The 20,749-nt window shown below is 35.9% G+C and overlaps 1 protein-coding gene across 3 annotated transcripts in view; it reads right to left on the bottom strand.

Moving 5' to 3' along the window:
* Nucleotides 1-583: 583 nt before the first annotated feature.
* Nucleotides 584-20,749, bottom strand: part of HNMT (histamine N-methyltransferase) — a 46,146-nt gene continuing 25,980 nt past the window's right edge. For 2 of the 3 annotated variants that reach the window (XM_004778372.3, XM_004778371.3), the window contains exons 4-7: nucleotides 12,245-12,352; nucleotides 11,082-11,212; nucleotides 7,288-7,381; nucleotides 585-1,075 (exon numbers count right to left, since the gene is read on the bottom strand). In XM_004778372.3, the coding sequence (XP_004778429.2) occupies nucleotides 720-1,075; nucleotides 7,288-7,381; nucleotides 11,082-11,212; nucleotides 12,245-12,352 (689 nt within the window). In that variant the 3' untranslated portion in view covers nucleotides 585-719. Of the gene's footprint in view, nucleotides 1,076-7,287; nucleotides 7,382-11,081; nucleotides 11,213-12,244; nucleotides 12,353-20,749 lie in introns of all 3 variants that reach the window. The other variant, XM_004778374.3, reaches the window with a different exon arrangement.

Raw genomic sequence — 20,749 nt, 5'->3', positions numbered from 1 at the left:
AAACATATACTTTTTTCATATATATCAATACGTATATAATTTTGTAGTATTTAAAGAATCCATAGTATATGGATTTTATTATTTTATTTATTAATTAAATTAAATTAAATTTTATTTTACTTTATTTAAATTAAATAAATTATTTAATTTAAATTTAATTTTGATTTAATTTTTTAAAAATATTATTTAAATTAAATAAATTTATTTATTTATTAATATTTTATTAATATTTTAGGAAATTCCAGTACAATCAACAAATGGAAAGGATTTTCTTGTCCATAAGCTAGTGAAACTTAGTTGTCTCATTTTTATAGCCTAGGTGGTATTTAGCCTGATATGGCCTCTTGATATGGGGAAGGAATGGGATAAGAATAACAGTATCCTATATGATATGCATGGAAATCTGAGAACGTCTTGGAATTTTCTAGATTTTATATATGAGACAATGCTCTATTTATATTGGGATGTGTTTATAATTTTAATACAGAAGTAAGTGATCAACAGTATTCAAAATATAATTTTTTAAAAAGATTTTATTTATTTATTTGACAGACAGAGATCACAAGCAGACAGAGAGAGAGAGGAGGAAGCAGGCCCGCCGCTTAGCAGAGAGCCTGATGTGGGGCTCGATCCTGAGTCCAAGGCAGAGGCTTTAATCCACTGAGCCACCCAGGTGCCCCCAAAATATAATTTTTTGAATACATCTTCATGATTAATATTTATGCCTCAACCACTATGAAACTCAGACTATTATTAAAAAGAACTTTTCCCTCCTTCTTTAAACTGAACTCAGACTCTTGCAGATCTTTCATAATTTCTGCTTTGAGATCAGGTGGTGCTGTTGTATTAAAGTTGCAGGTTTCTGTCAAAAAATCACAAAGCAGTTCTCCATTTTCATTGCCATCAATAAAACAATCAGATATGTCCATGGTGGACAGAAGGTCATAACATTCATACTTAATCCCCAGTTTATCCAGCATCTGAGTGAGGTCAGATGATGTGACATACTGACAGAGGTCATCCTGAGGTAAGCGGGATCCATACTTTTTCCACAGCTTGTTCCAGCCGCTGATTCCTGTGTGATAAAAGAAAGCTCATGCTTTTACTTATTCTTCTTTTCATTTCCCTTCTCTGCCAGGAAGTATACTACATGCTTAGAATAAAGCAGCCAATAAATAAATATTCTTGCTTTTGGGTAGCTTAATTTAAGAGGTACACAGAAGGGGGAAAGAAAGCTAAATATACAATTAAATAAATCACATATCAGATGGTGCTAAGTACTAATGAAAAACAAATCAGAACAAGGAATAAGGAGGGTCAAAGAGTTGTATGGGTTACGGTTTATATACGGTGGTCACAGAAACTCTTGATAATAATGTGACATTTGAGCAGGGATATGTGAACAAGCCATGTAGATATGAGAGGGAAGATTACCTTAGGTAGAGAAAAGAGCAACTACAAAGGACCTGAGGCGAGAGCATGCTTGTCATGTTAAGAACTGGCCATAAACCAGTGAGATCTGAAATCAGTGAGCAAAGGGGAAAGTAGAAGAAGATAAAGTTGGATGAGTGGTGGAGGGAGTGGGTAGGGTACCATATCACATGGAGTGAGATGGGAAGTCACTGTTGTGTTATCTGAAAGAACTTTCTGGAACACATTCTGTATCTGCATTGTCCAATATGGTAGCAAGTAACCATCTGTGGCTAAGGAACATTTGAACTGTGGCTGGTATGACCAAGGAAATGAATTTTAACTTTTACTTCATTGCAATTCATTTACATATCAATTTCAGTAGTCAATGTGGCTTTTATATTGAGCAATACAACATTCGAGTGACTTAACCTGATTTATATTTTAATAAGTTTAATTGGTCACACAGATGAGAATAGACTATAGGCCCATAAGGGTGGAAACAGGGAGAACTGTAAGGAGGTTATGACAATAATCTGGGTGGCAGATGATGGTAAATTGGAGTAGCTAGCTTTTGGAAGTGATGAGAAGTGGTTGGATTTCTTTTATATTATGCTCATAGATACAGTGAGATTTGCCAACAATTTGGATTTTGGGTATGAGTGAAAATGGAGTCAGTGACCCAATGATTCTGGCCCAAGCTCCTGAAAAGAGAGAATTGCCATTATGGGAAATGGGAAGAATGAGGGAGGAACAGTTTTAAATGTATCAATGTGTCAAGTTTTGTCCCCAGCTTTAGAAGATGTTTTAGCAATGTCTATTGTGTTTAATGGATAATGTGGCCCAGTGTAGAAGCTAAGAGATGCAGCCTCTGAGGGAGAGAGACACAGGTTGGGATGTACTTCTGACACTTCATGAATAAGATGAGATTTGTTTTTTAGTCTCTTGAGAACCTCAGTTTTCTGATCTATAAAGTGGGGATAACTGTACATACCTCAAATGCAACTGCAAGTACTAAATGAGATAATTTAAGTGAATTGTTGTACAATGCTAAGTACATAGCAGATGGGTAATAAGTACTCACAAAATAAATGAACATTATATGGAGTTGGTTTGATAATGTATTCTCACTGGTTGTAATCTTGAGACTATGAAAAAGCAAACTTGCTGTTTGGAAATCTCTAATACTAATACCTCAACAGAAATAAGCATCTATTTGTGGACCCTCTAATACCTGCATATAATAATGGGATGTCACATACCCAATTAATATTTATCAATTGATACAATGTAGTAGAGGGCCTCTAAAGCCAACTGCCTAAGTATGAAGCCTGGCTTTTCCTCTGACTAGCTTTATGAAGCTTCCCCTCAGTTTTATCACCTGCAAAGAGGGATAAATACAGAATTTATAGCATAGAATTGGGGTAAGAAAAAGTAAAGGAACTAAGAACCGTGATTGGCAAACAAAGTAAACAAACTTTGTTCAAGTATTAGGAAATTAAGTTGGACTTGGCAAAGCAATATAAGAGAGAACCTGTATTCCAGGATTAATAGTGAAGATTTCAAAGGCTTGAGGTTTTTGGGTTTCCAAACCTCTTTTATGGTCTAATGAAGTAATTGACTCTCCAGCATAATACACAAACAATAAATACCCATACCATTATGTATATAATTATTGGCTGTTCAAAGAACCCTGGCCCTCATCCATGGGCTAAAGTCTCCTGATTGAACTCAACAAAAGGGACTAACCGAGGAGAAAAAGGTAAAATTTAAATAGCTTAGATAACTGACATTCAACTAATATTTCAGAAGAGGGAGTAATAACCACAGGGTACGCTCTAGAGGGTAAAATTGGAATGAAGCAGAAAAAAACAAAACCTCAGTCTAATGGGAAAAAAAAAATAGGGTCATGAGTCTATATTAAAAAATCTTTTATTACACAGACAGTGATTATCTGCCCAAATAAGAATATGCCTACAAATAAGACTTTATGAGAAAATAAATATTTCAGTGGTTGAAAAGAGGCTCTATTATCATTATCATTTTCATTATTATTTTCATTATTATCATTATTATTTTTATTTTTAACCTGACAGAGACAAAAAAAAAAAAATAACCAAACACTGATTGCAGAAGTTTTACTGGTGTCAGTGTTGTGTGACTTGGTGCCATTTCTGAGCTGAGCAATTACACACTTTCTAACTGATGCATTATCATAATGGCTCTCGGTGGGCACAACATATGGTGTTACTTTTGTTTCCAACATGATATAAACCAGATTTTTTTTTTCATTGTATTAAAAATAACACACCATGATTTGCCTCCTTCCTTAGTCGGGTAAGGAGAGGGATGAACAAAAAAGTGGTGTCTCCTTCTGGCAAAACCCCCTTAACCAGAGAAGTTACATTTTAACCAGCAACTCTCAAAATTAATGCCTGGCTACTACATTTGGGGAAAGACATGCTACTACTGATATTAGTGTGAGACACTCATTTTAAAAATCCACCTCTTTTGTCCTTATTTCTCTTCCTTTTCATCCCCAAATCAAATCTTTTCTCTTTATATAATCAAGAACTTCTGCTTGTTATAATTAAATGAATATTTACTGAGCTGGGCTAGTTCTGTAACTGATAATTACAAACACAGAGAAAAGCATCTCTTCCCTCAAGCAACACGTATTCTAACAGTAAATGCTGTCATTTAATTCTGATTTCAATTTCTTTTTCTTTTCCTAATGAGTTTCATTTGCCTACCCTTCATAGCTTTTCTCTGCCTATTTCAGCATGGGTTTTGAGCATGTGTGTGTGTCTCTGTGAATGTTAATCTTCTTTATTGAGTCTTTTACTCCTGTTTATTAAACCTTTCTTCAAATCTCCAGAACTTTCCATATTCTCTGATTCCATGTCCATCATGTAGTACGTTTTAGCCAAAATATGCTCTCTCTTTTTTTTAAGATTTTATTTATTTATTTGAGAGAGAGACAGTGAGAGAGAGCATGAGCGAGGAGAAGGGCAGATGGAGAAGCAGACTCCCCGTGGAACCAGGAGCCCTATGCAGGACTCGATCCCTGGTCTCTGGGATCATGACTTGAGCCGAAGGCAGTCGTCCAACCAAATGAGCCACCCAGGCGTCCCAAAATATGCTCTCTTTTATTAGACACATTCAGAACTAGTAGTTTAGAATGCTATATGCCCCATATGCCTCTGATAAGGAACTTAGCACACTGCTCCAAGTGTTTACATGCCTCAGTCCTCCACTACATAAGAGTTGCTCCAAAGCAGTGGAAAAGTAATGGAGATAGGAAATCAAAAATTGAACTGGGAGCAGAAGTTTGGGGCAAACAGTGGTTGGTAACCATCAGGAGCATGTAAGCATGACTCCCAGGATCCTCAGCAGTCACAGAGCAAGGGATGAATGACCCAAGTTACTTGAGATAAGGGATCCCATCATTTTTCCTGGATTTGCAAGAGTTATGAGTGATCCCTTAAGACTGGGGAATCTGGAGACATTCACTTTATACTAAATTGATGACAATTTCAGTATATTGACAATTTTATTTACCTTTTCCTTTACTGAGAAGGAAACTATATTGAACAAGGTGGCTTACTTTTTATTATGTATATTTAATTAATTTCCTTCCTTAATAACTCTTCTGATAGAGGCAAGAAATCTGTAACTTTTAGCCTTAGGAGAGAATTGGAAAGTCCAAAATAAAATGCCTAAATTTATCTTCTCCTTTTGTTAAGTGGTTCTTTAAGAAGAAATGTACATATGATATTTTTCTTGTAGCTGCACAACTCTCTTCTAAGAAAAGTGCATGTGATGAAGGCAAGGGGTCACTGGAGTCCTTTTAATCATTGGACATTTGTTATTTGTTCTAGTCTTATGTATAGGAACAATGTCTATGAGTAGTGTTGTCCTCTTTGGGATACCTGTCTCCCATGCTGAATACAGTAATGAAGAGGGTTTTTTTTTTACTACATAAAGAAAAAGTTAGCAAAATATTTCCACCATCAAACTACCTTGACTGAGTAATTTTGACTCAAAATACTTTTTATGAAAAAGCTAACTGATATTTGAATCTTTATTACATTTCTTTGATTTTTTCCCTGTGAATGGATATATACATAGTACATATGAAACATATATATGCATAGATGCAATATAATATAGGTATGATCATCTAGAAATAGCCCTTGAATAAACTAAGACTCACAGACCACATTCACACAGCTAGGAAATGCCTCAGCATTCTTGTTGCATGTATCATCATATATTTCACTGCACCTGTTTTGATCTGAACATTTCTTGATGCCAATATACTATGGGTTGTATTAGTGTAATTCAAGAGATAGCTAGCAGAATACTGTATTCACAAGGGCACTTAGCCAGTTCTCAGTTGTTTGTATAGACTACTCACGTCACTTTCTAAATCTTAGGCTGGCTTTTTCCTCTTGGTAGAAATATAGAAAACTGCTTTCTGACACTGAAATACTTAACTTCTGAAATATTTAAGAATAAACCAAATATAAATAAGAGTGGATCTTCTATTTATATGAAATACATCCTAAACTCTGGATGAATTATTATTTCTATTGCTAACACGTTTCTTTATTATTGATACAGATTATCAAGAATAGACTGCCCTCATTGGTCACAACTAAGTTTTCTTTTGTATTCCTAAATGTAGTATAATGGCTTTACCCAAGTGCCTTGATTTAGATGGAGGTTAAAAAGAAGCATCCAGTTTACATGAGCCCTTCTAAATGGGGAGATAGAACTCTCCCACATAAATGAGTATTTTTAATTAACCAACAGATAAAAATAGTATATCAAAATGTTCTTTAGGGAAGAGGTTGTATGCAGGAACTCTCATTTGCAAAACTTCCACATGAGTTCAAACCTAGAATTACAGGCAACAACCCTGTTTGCCATCCTTAAAGTCATTCTTCATATTTAAGAACTGATGAATTTTATGACATATGGTTTTGAGTATAGGGTCTGGTATAAACTTAGGAAGACAGAGATTGTTGTATATCTAGAATCAATCAGCCTAGCACTGTGTATACAATCCATGAAGATTACTAAATGAAAGAAGTAATTAATTAATGAACTCAAGAATTTCAGTGTCTCATTTATTAACATGTTTACTTCTCTGTGTGGTACTTACTATATATACTGGAAGCAACATGACATGATCAAATGCCCTGTTTTACAAATAAGACAGTAATACAAAACAAGTGAACAATTTTTGGTAGTTATTTGAGAAAATCAACCATGAGCAATATTGATAGGTTCTAGAAATGTAAACTAATCAAATATGAAGGTATCCCAAATATTTAAACCTTTATTTATGTATTAATAAACATCACAGAAGGGAAAGAAACATTCAAGAAACAAAAAGGAGGGGCGCCTGGGTGGCTCAGTGAGTTAAAGCCTCTGCTTTCCGCTCAGGTCCTAGTCCCAGGGTTCTGGGATCGAGCTGAGCAGAGAGCCTGCTTCCCCCTCTCTCTCTGCCTGCCTCTCTGCCTACTTGTGATCTCTCTCTGTCAAATAAATAAAATCTTTAAAAAAAAAAGAAAAGAAACAAAAAGGAGGTAAACAGAAATATTCGCTATTTTTGGCCTCGTTAAAAAATTTGTATTAGTGGTATTTGCTCTACATTGCATAAAAAAGAATTTATAATTCCACTGGACCCCCTAAATTGATAGCTGTTGTGAAGGACTTTCCTAATACTGTGTTAACTGACTATGCTTAGAAGCCAAGTCAAGAATTTCATAATGAAGACAAAATATTGCAGCTGCCTTCAAACACATATATCCAAGCACATAGGCACTATTACCATTTTAAAATTCAGGGTGAATGTAAATAATTTACCTGACACAAGAATAATCAGCATCTTAGCATTGGTAGCTAAGAGACTGTGAAAGAATTTCAGGGTAGCCGGGATATCTTTTACATAATACAGCATCTAGAAATGAAAGAAAAGAGAAATTAGACACTTTTCTATGTCAATTTTTTTGTTACTTGGGTTATATATTCTTTAGAAAGGTTGATTTTCAAGTTGAGAGTTTTTTTTTTTTTTCCATTTTATTTTATTTCTTTTCAGTGTTCCAGAATTCATTGTTTATGCACCACACCCAGTACTCCATGCAGTACGTGCCCTCCATAATACCCACCACCAGGTCCCCCTCCCCTCCGAAACCCTCAGTTTATTTCTCAGAGTCCACTGTCTCTCATGATGTGTCTCGTCCTCCGATTTCCCCCAACTCACTTCTCTTCTCTTATCTCCCAGTGTCCTCCGTGTTATTCCTTATGCTCCATAAGTAAGTGAAACCATATGATAACTGACTCTCTGCTTGACTTATTTCACTCAGCATAATCTCTTCCAGCCCCATCCATGTTAATACAAAAGTTGGGTATTCGTCCTTTCTGATGGAGGCATAATACTCCATTGTATATAAGGACCGAATCTTCTTTATCCATTCATCTGTTGAAGGGCAGCTTGGCTCTTTCCACAGTTTGGGGACTGCGGCCATTGCTGCTATGAACATTGGGGTACAGACGGCCCTTCTTTTCACTACATCAGTATCTTTGGGGTAAATACCCAGTAGTGCAAATGCAGGATCATAGGGAAGCTCTATTTTTAATTTCTTAAGGAATCTCCACACTGTTTTCCAAAGTGGCTGAACCAACTTGCATTCCCACCAGCAGTGTAAGAGGGGTCCCCTTTCTCCACATCCTCTCCAACACATGTTGTTTACTGTCTTGTTAATTTTGGCCATTCTAACTGGTGTAAGGTGGTATCTCAATGTGGTTTTGATTTTAATCTCCCTGATTGCTAATAAGAGTTTTACTCAACAAAACACTTTAAGAAGAAGATATTCACAAATGACAATACAAAGGACTGATATCCAAGATCTATAAAGAACTCCTCAAACTCAACACACACAAAACAAATAATCTTTTCAAAAAATGGGCAGAAGACATGAACAGACACTTCTCTAAAGAAGCCATGCAAATGGCTAACAGACACATGAAAAAATGTTCACCATCATTAGCCATCAGAAAGATTCAAATCAAAACCACATTAAGTGGTTCCCACCTTACACCAGTTAGAATGGCCAAAATTAAGAAGACTATGGTATTTGTTTAATTATAGCCAAAGAGTTTTAAATTTACTCTTTCTGGTTTAAATAACAGAGACATTTATAGCTGGAGATACTTCGTCTCTACTCCACATTGGGACATTGATTCTATGCTTGCTCTATATTTTGTGAATTGTAGTTCTGGGAGAAGATGGTGCTGGCACCATAAAAACAGACCCCCATTTCATAGAACTCTGCTTTAAAATTAAGCCCTTTGCACTAGCTTTACCATATGCTCACAGATGCTTTTTATAAATCACAGAAAATATGGCAGTCTCTGATACTGACAGATTCTCTAGGAAAATGGACTGAATAAAGCATGAGATTACATCCCTGGTCACAGGGTGCTGAGGGTCAACTCACCCTTTTTTTTTTTAATAACTCTGGACCATTTTCTGATGAAATGCAGGGAGAGGTCTTTCCACTCAGCAAGGCAGAGCCTATAATTATACATTGGCAGTGGAAAATTTTCCCCAAAGGCTTCCTTTGCTTCCCTGTAATCTACCCCCACAGGTACTTCTTATATCTCATCTCCATCTCTCTTGGGCAAGAGTTTAATTTCTATGTAAATGCCTATGATAGAATTTATTACATTAAACAAACACAACTTAAACTTTGCCCCTCTCACATGAATGGATGAAATAAAATGACGGGGTGCCTGGGTGGCTCAGTGGGATAAGCCTCTGCCTTCAGTTCTGGTCATGGTCCCAGGATCCTGGAATCAAGCTCTACATTGGGCTCTCTGCTCAGCGGGGACCCTGCTTCCCCTTCTCTCTCTTCCTGCTTCTATGCCTACTTGTGATATCTCCCTCTCTCTCTGTCAAATAAATAAATAAAATCTTTAAAAAAAAAAAGAAATAAAATGGAGCTGAACATGGCCTATGCTGCTTTGGGGCCATATTTAGTATCATGTCATTCCATGCTGTTCACGACAGGGATAGATACTCAGATACATAATCCATAAGATGGCTAACAGTCTATGATGTAACCTGGCTAAAAAGAGGAGGTGGCCCATAACAGATGCTCTGAAATTTGATCTAATAGATACTGAGATTCTCTGAAGTTGACTGTGAATATTAAGCTGAAAGAATGTCACTTGAGTGTTAAGACTATAAGGAACAATGAAGAGACAAAGACATAACACAGGGAAAATGTGAGCTAGACAGGGAGGAAGGTAGAGAAATAGAACAGTAATGCAGAGGAAGTAGTGTTGCTCTAAGAAAGAAGGAAGACGCATGGAAATTTTGAGAGAAATAGGAGAATGATCTCTGAATCTGCAACATTTTATAACAGGTAAAGAATGGGATCCAGAGCACAAGTGGAGGTACTGGTTTTCGATAAAAGGAGGCCTTTGTAATAAGATGAAAGACAGAGATGGTGGGTACAGATACAGTTGTGTTTATAAATTTGGAGGGTGAAAGATGACTTTCCATTGGATGATTTCTCTTTTTGCTATACAGTATGAAGTGAGGTCATCAGCTGGGAATGAGTGGTGGTGAAGGGGTTACAGGAAGTATAAGGAGAGAGAGGGATGTATGAAATAGTTATATGAGGAGGGAGGAAATTAAGTCTAATAGAGAAACATTGTAGGCTTGATGGGCAATATAAGTACTCCTTTATAGGTAAATGATTTTGTCAGCTAGGAGAACAGAGGTGTAGTATTGCTTGGATATACCAATGTTAGAGTCATTTCTTCCTTTGATTTCTTAAAGGTTTAATCCTTTGGGATGACTGTACTTGTGGACTACAGAATGATGTCTCTTACAACATGTCCAGAGTTTTTCTGAATCCTCCTCTTTTTAGCCAGGTTACATCATAGACTGTTAGCCATCTTATGGATTATGTATCTGGGTATCTGGTATTTCTAAAATATACATCTTCTAATGGTAGACAACGTCCAAAGTCTATACACCCATATGCTATCCAGAAATATCAGTGATTCTCATAAATCCATCCCCATAACATCTAATGAATGGTCACCCCCTTTCCAAGAAACCCTTTAGTATATTTCCAAGAAATATACTATCAGTGTTGGATCATAGAAATATATTCCTACTGAATGACTGACATAAGTAAATTTTATCAACCTAAGAATGATCTAACCTTCCCCTTCTGTCACATGCACACTAACCAGGTCATCAAAGAAGGTTAAGGAAAGGATTCAGAAAAACTCTGGACATCAGTCCATCCAGACCATTAGAGCTGTGCTAAGATATGTCACACTCTACTCTCCTCAAAACTATCTATGAACTTCCAATCCTACAAAAATTAATTAAGCCAACACTGAAAAAAAAAATCAGTAACAGAAGGTGTGGAGTATAAAAAACCTGGCTTTTTTAATGTTACAGAGAACCTCTCAGTCCTATCAACATCTTTATCCTCAATTTGGATGGATAATGTTCACTTGTAAAATCAGAAATCAGATTTTCATTTTTCTTCCTAAAGGTAGAATATTAGGTATTCTTCACACATATTTCTGAGAAAAAAGTCTCCTGAGAATATATAACAATAAATATTTCTTACCTGAATCATATGAATAAAGTCCCACTTCTGAAATTCTTTTTTCTCCATGATTCTATTTTGATATTCAGATGATGTCTCCTTATGCCAAGCAAACTTTATGTTCTCAAGGTTTGATGTCTTGGCTACAAGCTCTAAAATACAGAAAAGAGATGGCACACCATCAATTTTAATTGCAAATGTAGAATCCATTTCCATTTCGAATTTTAATGCAATCAATGTTATATACATAACAGATATAAAGCACATTTTTCTTTTTTATGTAGCTCTGGAAGACCAGAGAGTTCATCCTGATTTTTTTCTAGTATTAAATGAAATTAGGGAAGAAAGAAAGAGTCAATAAGAAATAATTATAAGAACGCTGATCAGATATTGGTTGCATTTTATCAGTATTAATGGGAAATCAACTGGTGAATTTTATCAGTGGAAAACAAATGATATGTTTCTGTAACCCAGGAGTCAGCAGACCATGGCCGATGGACCATATCTGGCTCACTACCTATTTCTAGACTGCAAACTAAAAACATATACTATTGCACTTTCTGACTTTATGCCTGTTTTGCATATCTCATGCTGCTGGATTTTTAAACGGTTGAAGGAAAAATCAAAAGAATAATATTTCATGAAATGTGAAAATGATATAAAAATCAAACTTTAGTATTTATAAATAAAGTTTTATTGGAACATATGAACACTCAGTTTGTCAGCATCATCTGTGACTGCCGTGGTGCTACAGTAGGAGAGTTGACTAATGTGAGAGAGATCATGTGGCCTAAAAATATTTAGAGTGTGTATTTGTGTATTTTTTCAGAGAGGTTTGCTGACTCCTGCTATATATAATCCATTAAACACAAACCATTTAAGAGCAAGGGTTCTGTTTAAATATTTTTTAATGAATTAATGACTCTGTCTCTAAGAATAAACATCAAAAATAGTAGTTGATCACCAGGGAATAGAAGAATCAGTACAAAAAGAAATCTAATTATTCATTGTTCATATTTCTGAGGTCATGTCTTCCAAGAAAACAAATTAAATATGTTCTTTTCCCAATAAGCTTACAAAGAACATACCACAGTAACTATGTTGTTAATGAGTGAGGGGACAAATTTGGGATGATAAGCCTTTCAGGATAGGATTTTACATAGAGCACCATAGCATACAGATACCTTTGTACTTGGCAATTTGCTCAGCACTTGGCTCAACAACTTCATTGTTGATATGAATTCCTGGATGTTGAATCTGCACTTTGGAAAGAATTTGAAGATCAATTTCACCTAGAAGACAAGCATATGGAACCTATAATATAAGTCCAGTACGAAATGATGAAGATAAATCTGACATAGCGTATTATCTGTCTTACTTGTACTAGGAAAACCCAACATAAATAAAGAATAATGTTCAACTGTGGCCCTGCCACATTGTCTGATGCAGACAGCTAGGTTATAAGTAGGAATGATAATACGACTTAAGGAGGGCTATGATTGTTATTCCTTCTTTCATACATATAACTTTTATTTATCATCTATTACCACATTTTTTTACTAAAGATTTTATTTATTTATTTGACAGAGAGGGATCACAAGTAGGCAGAGAGGTAGGCAGAGGGGTGGAGGGAAAGCAGCCTCCCTGCTGAGCGAGAGCCTGATGTGGGACTCAATCCTAGGATGCTGAGATCATGACCCAAGCCAAAGGTAGAGGCTTAACCCACTGAGCCACCCAGGTGCCCTATTACCATATTATGTTAAATCTAAGATGCCATTGATTATAGGACTCAGTCAACTCTTCTTTTTGTGTCACTAAATTAGAAAAACACTGAAAGATGTATCCCAAATTCAGAGCTGTTAAAAAATATTTTTTTAAATGTACCTGAGAATGGATAAACTAGGCCACACCAGAACCATATAAAAATATGTTAGAAGAAAAATGTGTTAGGCATAAAAAGAAGATACAAAAAGAGGTCGGACATCCACTTTCAAATACACCATGGTCTAGTGGAAGACACAGGCATGAAAGAACCCTGTTGGGTTGAGCCATGGTGGGAAAAGGAAAGGAGATGGTGAGGAAAAGGATAGGAGGAGAGGTGAGAGAAGTGGAAAGCCTTATGGAGGGAGACCATTCTTGAGCTCTGTGTTACTAGGTAAAGGGAAGTTAGCTCAGAGACTTCTGGGAGAATGAGGAATTGCAGGTAGACAGGACAGCAAGATAGAGACATGAAGTCAGGGAATAGAATGGTATATATGGACTACTGGCACTCAGAATTTTGGAATATTCAGTAAGTCAGGACCTCGTAGGAAAACTTGAGTCCGGTAGGTAAAATGGAAAGGAGGTTATGGCAAAATAGATATATATTCATTAATGCATGCACAAACAATTAATTGCATACTGTGTGTCCTGCACTGTACTAGGTTCTAGCAAATAATGATAGGAAGAACACAGAGATGCCTGTCCTGTTGAAAATTCAGCCTGTAAATGAGTGAGTGAGAGAGATGGTGATGGTTGATGGATCTGAGTTTTAAACCTGTCTTCTCCACTTACTAGTTGTATATAACTTTCAGGAATTTTTTTTTACCTCTCCAAGCTGTACTTTCCTCATCAGAAAAATAGCAATAATGATAGTACATAATTTATTCATTGTGAAGGTTTAGTGAGGCAATGCATATAAAACTCAGTGTAAAATAGACACCCAAAAAACAGTAGCTATTCATTAGTTTTATTATCATTGAGTGCCTCTCTTTGAAAATATCTCCTCTGTCCCTATTGCTGATGCCTCCAACTTAAGTTCTGCACTTTCATTCTTTAAGGTTATGATGCTGACCTTTACTAAAATAGACCTATGTGCTGGTAAGACTAGCCTATGAAAATGATATTAGTTTTTAACATTTTGGTATATATGACATTAACAGAACCTCTACAAGGATAGATATAGTAGGCAACAAAAGCATAAGTTATAAGACTAGGAGGTCTGGAAGAAAGGAAATGAGGAAGATAAATCAGGAACAAAAGATGCTAAACTAGGAAAAAGGGCAGTCACACAGCACCATGAGATCCCCAAGTACTGGCAGTAGGAGTTGGTGGCGATGGGGAGGGGAAGGAGTGGTAAGGAAGCTGAAATGGAGGATAAAGGAGCCTATGTGACAATTTTATGGCCTCACCAACATGACACCTTTTATACTTTCTGTAGTAACTCTAGATGCCACTTATTGGCCACCTACTATTTGTCAAACACTGTGCTTGGCACTTTACTTGGATCATCTCACTTAATCCTGACCACAGAGTTATCACAAATTCTCACAGTACTATTCCCATTCAGATAAGGTGATTAAAGTAACTTAACACTACTAATATGCCTGAAGTTTAAGGCACATTTTTCTGACTCTAAAGTGGTTGTTCTTCTAAACACTTCATACTAAGAAATAGGAAGATACCAAATACTAGAAGGGCATAAGAAGGGTTTTTTTTCCCCTTTTTTCCAGTAACTATTTTTGAATGATAAACAAAATAATAATAATAATTACTAGGGCAAAAGGCTGAGAAGAAAAGTTGTGGACTAATGAGAAATAGATTATAGCTTGTCCCAAAGGACCAGAGGCCAAAAACTCGATTTTTTCTTCTATCAACCTAGATACATACATTTTAAGACAAAGAGCACATGAGCAGGGAGGGGAGGGACAAGAAGAGAGGGAAACAGAAAATGTTAAGTAGGCTCCATACCCAGTTGACAGCCTGATCTGCACTTGAATTTGCAATCTTGGAACCATGACCAAGAGTCAGACACTTAACCAACTGAGCCATCCGGGCATTCCCAACCTAGTCATATATTTTAAACAAAAAAAAAAGTAATCATTTCTGAGGATCCCAAATCTAACATTTTAGAACTCAGGAGATTGTATTAATTTTCCTCTTAGGGCTTTATTAGCTCTTCTCCTAAGATGGACCCCAACATTTTTGGTCTACCTAAATGGCAGGATGTATCTAGAACATCCCCAGGGTATATTCTTATATTGTTATTTTCCCAAGCAGCAGAATGTTCTACTACAGTCAGAGCCAGCCAGTCCCTCTTTTTAGGGTAATAATGGGAGGCACAATATTAGAATAGCACCTAAGACAAAAAAACCATGGGTTTACCTAACAACATCTGGACTGTGAGTCTATGTGTGGCCATAAAGTGTCTGTGAATTTTCTGCTGGACCCCTAGCAGAAATAAATGAGCAAAAAAAGGAGATAATGAAACTCTTTCATCAGGAATTAGCACATAGAATCCGTTTCTGTCTTCATGAGTTGAGTAACCACATTTCCTCTTTGCTAGGGGCAGTTCTACTTTTCGTTTGTTATGCTGGTTTCCCATCTGGTTTTATTCTTGTCCTAAGTTGTTGTTGTTGTTTTTAAATTTTTGACCAAATATCATTATTATTATTATTATTTTATTTTTACAAATAGTTTTTATTATTTGTAAAATTTATTTGCAGAATAAATTTATTTTATAAATTGACCAACATAATAAAAAACTTTTGATAAATATTTTTTAAAATTATAATAATTTTAATTCTTTACCCACTCCCTACAAATCCCATGCTTAAAAAAAAAAAATTATTTTAGGGAAGGGGGAGCAGAGGGAAAGGGAAAGAGAGAATTCTCAAGCAGACTTCCCACTAAGTGTAGAGCCTGATGCGGGGCTTGATCCTAGGACCCTGAGATCATGACCTGAGCCAAAGAGAGTCTGATGTTCAACTCCTTATCCATCCAGATGCCCCCACAGCTCTCACTCTTAAAAGTATTCTGGATTTGGGGGCACCTGGGTGGCTCAGTGGGTTAAAGCCTCTGCCTTCGGCCCAGATCATGATCCCAGGGTCCTGGGATCGAGCCCCACATCTGGCTCTCTGATCAGCGGGGAGTCTGCTTCCCTTCCTCTCTCTCTGCCTGCCTCTCTGTCTACTTGTGACCTCTGTCTGTCAAATAAATAAAGAAAATCTTAAAAAAAAAAAGTATTCTGGATTTGACAATAAATAATTCCACCATGCTGATGAGACACTTATTCTCTGGGCTATGTCTATTATTTATAATAGACTGCATTATTTCTTATTATAATAGATTATATAGATAGATTATAGATAGACAGACAGACAGATAGTTGTAGAGATCACCCAAAATATAATACATTCCTTGTTCTCATACCCTACACAGTTGGCTTCCTAGCATCTCTCAGAAATAGGAGACCTGTGTTTAAAAAAATGACTAATGTGAACATCTTCCTCAACAAAAAGAGAATAATAAAGAGGTAGTTCAGATGTTCTATAGTATTATGTCCTATAGTCTGTCTTAGCATTTAGTTATAAATGTCTTAGCATTTAGTTATAAATATATGTCTTAGCATTTAGTTATAAATATATTTATATATACATAAGACATAAAAATATGTCAGCATTTAGTTATAAATATATTTTTAATACATTACCTATGTTGTTCACTATCCATTCTGTCTCCCAAGATGTGCTCCTTCCTTCTTTCTCCTTCTCAGCTGTGTGTAAATTTCCTGCTAAATGTTTCTTTATTTTTTCCCATTCCTATTAGCAATCCTTGTTCAGTCCCAATTATCTGTGTCTTCGAATTCTGCAAAAATATCCTAAAATTTCACCCTCTCTCTGCTGAACTTTCTGTCCCCCAAAGCCATCACTACAACAATCATCCGAAACTCTAAGCTAAGCAAGCCCGTCACTTCCCTGCTTAAAACCTTCTGACTAATCAACTAGATGAAGTCCAAGCTCTTAAACTGGGCATAGACCACCCTGCCTACTTCCTAATCTCATCTCTCACAGCTTCATGTTTTGAAACTTTTGGCTCCGGAACCTTGAATTTCTTGCATTTTTACCCTTCTTTCTCCCCCGCTGCCCTTCACATACACCATGCTCTTCTGTGCCTTTTGTCTTCTGCCAGGAATCCTTCCCCTCATTTCTTTACATCATCTAACTCCAACACATCTTGAACTCTTCTACACATGACTAATTACCTGGGAAAACTTTCCCACAGAGCCTGGAAATAGCATCAAAATCCTTCAGACAGAAATGACCCATCAATTGACTGGAGTTTGCAACACAGACAAAACCTTGTTTTCTCTGATATAAATTATTGATTTACTTCACTTACTTTATTCACTAGAAAAGACTTGATTTCAACAAGTTTGTTAGAAAGTATCAAGGACTCTAAAATGCTAGATTGAATGAGCAGGTTTGATCATCAATCACTGTAAAGCATTGTGCGGGGTTATTTGAACTGTAGTACCATGAGTCAGCAATAAGAGATTCAAACAAACAAAAACAAAAACAAATAAAAGGGGAAAAAAGAGAAAAAAAAAAGGAAGGGGATCATTTTTTCTTTCTCAACTGAATTTTCCTGAGTAGGAACCCTAACATTATGAATGTGTTCCACTATCAGACATTAAGCATACTAGAAATGCTTTTCAGAGAGCACATAAGCCAAACTAACATGCCAAAAGAATGGGAGAAAGTAAACTAGAAATGAATCAATCAAATAATTCAGAAATTCTCAGCAAATTAAGAGGTAAATGAAAGAAATGTGGAAGCCAACACTTTTATTGTGCATTGCAAAGCCTCCTGGAAATCCTAACTTTGAGGTCCAAGAAAACAGCATTTACAGAGAAGAAGGCAATACATGTTTATCTCAAAGTCAGTCTCTTATTAGGCATTGTTTGATAGTAATTCTGACAGTTGTAGACTACTTATTTATAACATCTTAAATCTTCAGCTACGTAAATGCCAACAGCTGTTGGGGTTAACTAAAGTCTTATTATGTGTTTCCCCTTAAAGGTTTGGAACAAAATCTGCAGTTTCCTATGTCAAATGGAAAAATTATAATGATTTAAAAACTCTATTTTTATATACTATCTTTTTGGAGTCTGTGCATTTTATGATGATGTAATTGATTTTCTCAGTTGGTTAATATGTAAAACTTGAGCAAAGTTGAGAAAATCCAAATGTGTCAAAATGTTATAGAGTACTTTGTTTTAATATACAGTGTTTAGAAAGATATGCACCAGTTTACAATCATTGGTTATCTCAGGTGGTGGAATTACAGGTTATTTTTCATCCACCCCCCTTTTTTAAAAATTTTCATTCCCGTGACCTTTTCATTACAGAAATGAAAACATGTACCTCCCACTCACTTTCATCCATTTTGCCCATACCCCAACCCCCTTCCTTGGGCAATCACCAGTTTGTTCTCTATATATAGGAGTCTGTTTCTGCTTCACTTGTTTGTTTTGTTTTTGTTTATATTCTATTTAAAAGTGAAATCATGGGCATCTGGGTGGCTCAGTGGGTTAAAGCCTCTGCCTTTAGCTCAGGTCATGATCCCAGGATCCTGGGATCAAGCCCAGCATCCGGCTCTCTGCTCAGCAGGGAGCCTGCTTCCCCATCTCTCTCTGCTGCCTCTGCCTACTTGTGATCTCTGTCAAATAAATAAAATCTTAAAAAAAATTTTTAGGGGGGTTATGGACATTGGGGAGGGTATGTGCTTTGGTGAGTGCTGTGAAGTGTGTAAACCTGGCGATTCACAGACCTGGACCCCTGGGGATAAAAATATATGTTTACAAAAAATAAAAAATTAAAAAAAAATTTTTTTTAAATAAAGTGAAATCATATGGTATTTGTCTTTCTCAGGTTGACTTATTTCACTTAGCATAATCCATGTTGTTGCAAATGGCAATATTTTATTCTTTTTTATTGCTGAGGATTATTCCTGTGTTTGTGTGCGTGTGCATGTGTGTATATGTGTACACACATCTTCTTTATTCATTCATCATTTGGTAGACACTTACGTAGCTTCCAAATCGTCACTACTGTAAGTAATGCTGCAATGAACACAGGGATGCATAGAGCTTTTCAAGTTAGTTCTTTTGTTTTCTTTAAGTAAATACACAGAAGTGTAATTACTGAACTATATGGTATTTCTGTTTTTAATATTTTTGTGGAACCTCCATGCTGTTTCCCATAGTAGCTGCACCAATGTACATTCCCACCAAGAGTGCATGAAGATTAGTTTTTTTCCACATCTTTGCCCAGATACTGGCCATTCTGACAGTGTGAGGTGATATCTCACTGGTGGTCTTGATTTTCAATTCCGTGATGATGAGTAATGTTGAGCATCTTTTTATGTGTTTGTTAGCTATCTGTATGTCTTCTTTGGAAAATTATTCAAATCCTCTGAGGATTTGAATAGGATTTGAATCCTCAGAGGATTATTCAAATCCTCTGCCCACTTTTAATTGGTTATTTGTTTTTTCTTGTGTTGAGTTCGGAGTTCTTTACATAGTTTGGATATTGACCACTCATCAGATACTGGATTTACAAATATCTTTCCCATTCAGTAGGTTGCCTTATTGTTTTGTTGTCTCTTTCACTGTGCAAAACCTTTTTGTTTTGGCACAGTCACAATAGTTTATTTTTGGTTTTGTTTCCCTTGCCTGAGGAGACAGATCCAGAAAAATGTTTCTAAGGCCAATGTCAAGGAGACTACTGACAATATTTTGTTCTAGGAGTTTTAGGATTTCAGGTGTCATATTTAAGCCTTTAATCCATTTTGAATTTAATTTTGTGTATGGTGTAATATGGTGGGTCATCTTTTGTATGCAGGTATCCAGTTTTCCCAGAATCATTTATTTAAGAGATTGCCTTTTCCCCCATTGTATATTCCTGCCTCATTTCCTGTAGATTAATTGACCATATAAGTGTAGGTTTATTTCTGGACACTCTATTCTGTTCCATTGATCTATGTGTCTATTTTTGTGCCAGTACCATACTGTTTAGATCACTGCCTCCAGCTTTGCTCTTCTTTTCAAACTTGCTTGGCTATTTGGGGTCTTTACATCCAAATTTTAGAATTGTTTTTTTTCTAGTTGTTTGAAAAATGCTGTTGGTATTTTGATAGGGATTGCATTAAATGTGTAGATTGTTTTGGGTACTATGAGTATTTTAACAAATTTTTTTCTTCCAATCCATGAACATGGAATGTCTTTCTATTTCTTTGTATGATCTTCAATTTTCTTTCATCAGTGTTTTATAGTTTTCAGTATATATATTTTAGTTTTAAAATAAGTATTTTACCTCTTTGGTTAAGTTTTTCCTAGATTTCTCATTATATTTGGTGTAATTGTAAATGAGATTTTTTTTCTTAATTTCTCTTTCTGTTGTTTCGAGTGTATAGGAATGCGAAAGATTTTGTACACGGATTTTGTATCCTGCAACTTTACTGATTTCATCTGGTAAATGAAACTGATAATTCCAGTAAGGTTTTATGTTTGTTTGTTTGTTTGGTGGAGTCTTCAGGGTTTTCTATAGAGAGTATCATGTCACTTACAAATTGTGAAAGTTTTACTTCTTTACTGATTTGGATGTCTTTTATTTCTCTTTGTTGTCTGATTGCTGTGGCTAGGACTTTCAGTACTATGTTAAATAAAAGTGGTGAGGTTGGACATCCTTGTCTTATATCTGACCTTAGGGCAAAAGCTCTCAGTTTTTCCCCACTGAGGAAGATATATATCCTTTATTATGTTGAGGTGTGTTCCCTCTAAACCTACTTTATGGAGGGTTTTATCATGGATGGATGTTATACTTGGTCAAATGCTTTTTCTGTATCTATTGAAATAATCGTATGGTTTT

The sequence above is a fragment of the Mustela putorius genome, unplaced genomic scaffold (assembly GCF_011764305.1).
Source record: "Mustela putorius furo isolate JIRA1106 unplaced genomic scaffold, ASM1176430v1.1 tig00003867_pilon_pilon_pilon, whole genome shotgun sequence".
NCBI lineage: Eukaryota > Metazoa > Chordata > Mammalia > Carnivora > Mustelidae > Mustela > Mustela putorius.
The sequence above is the reverse complement of the archived record's forward strand: the minus strand, read 5'-3'. Positions and strand labels throughout refer to the sequence as shown.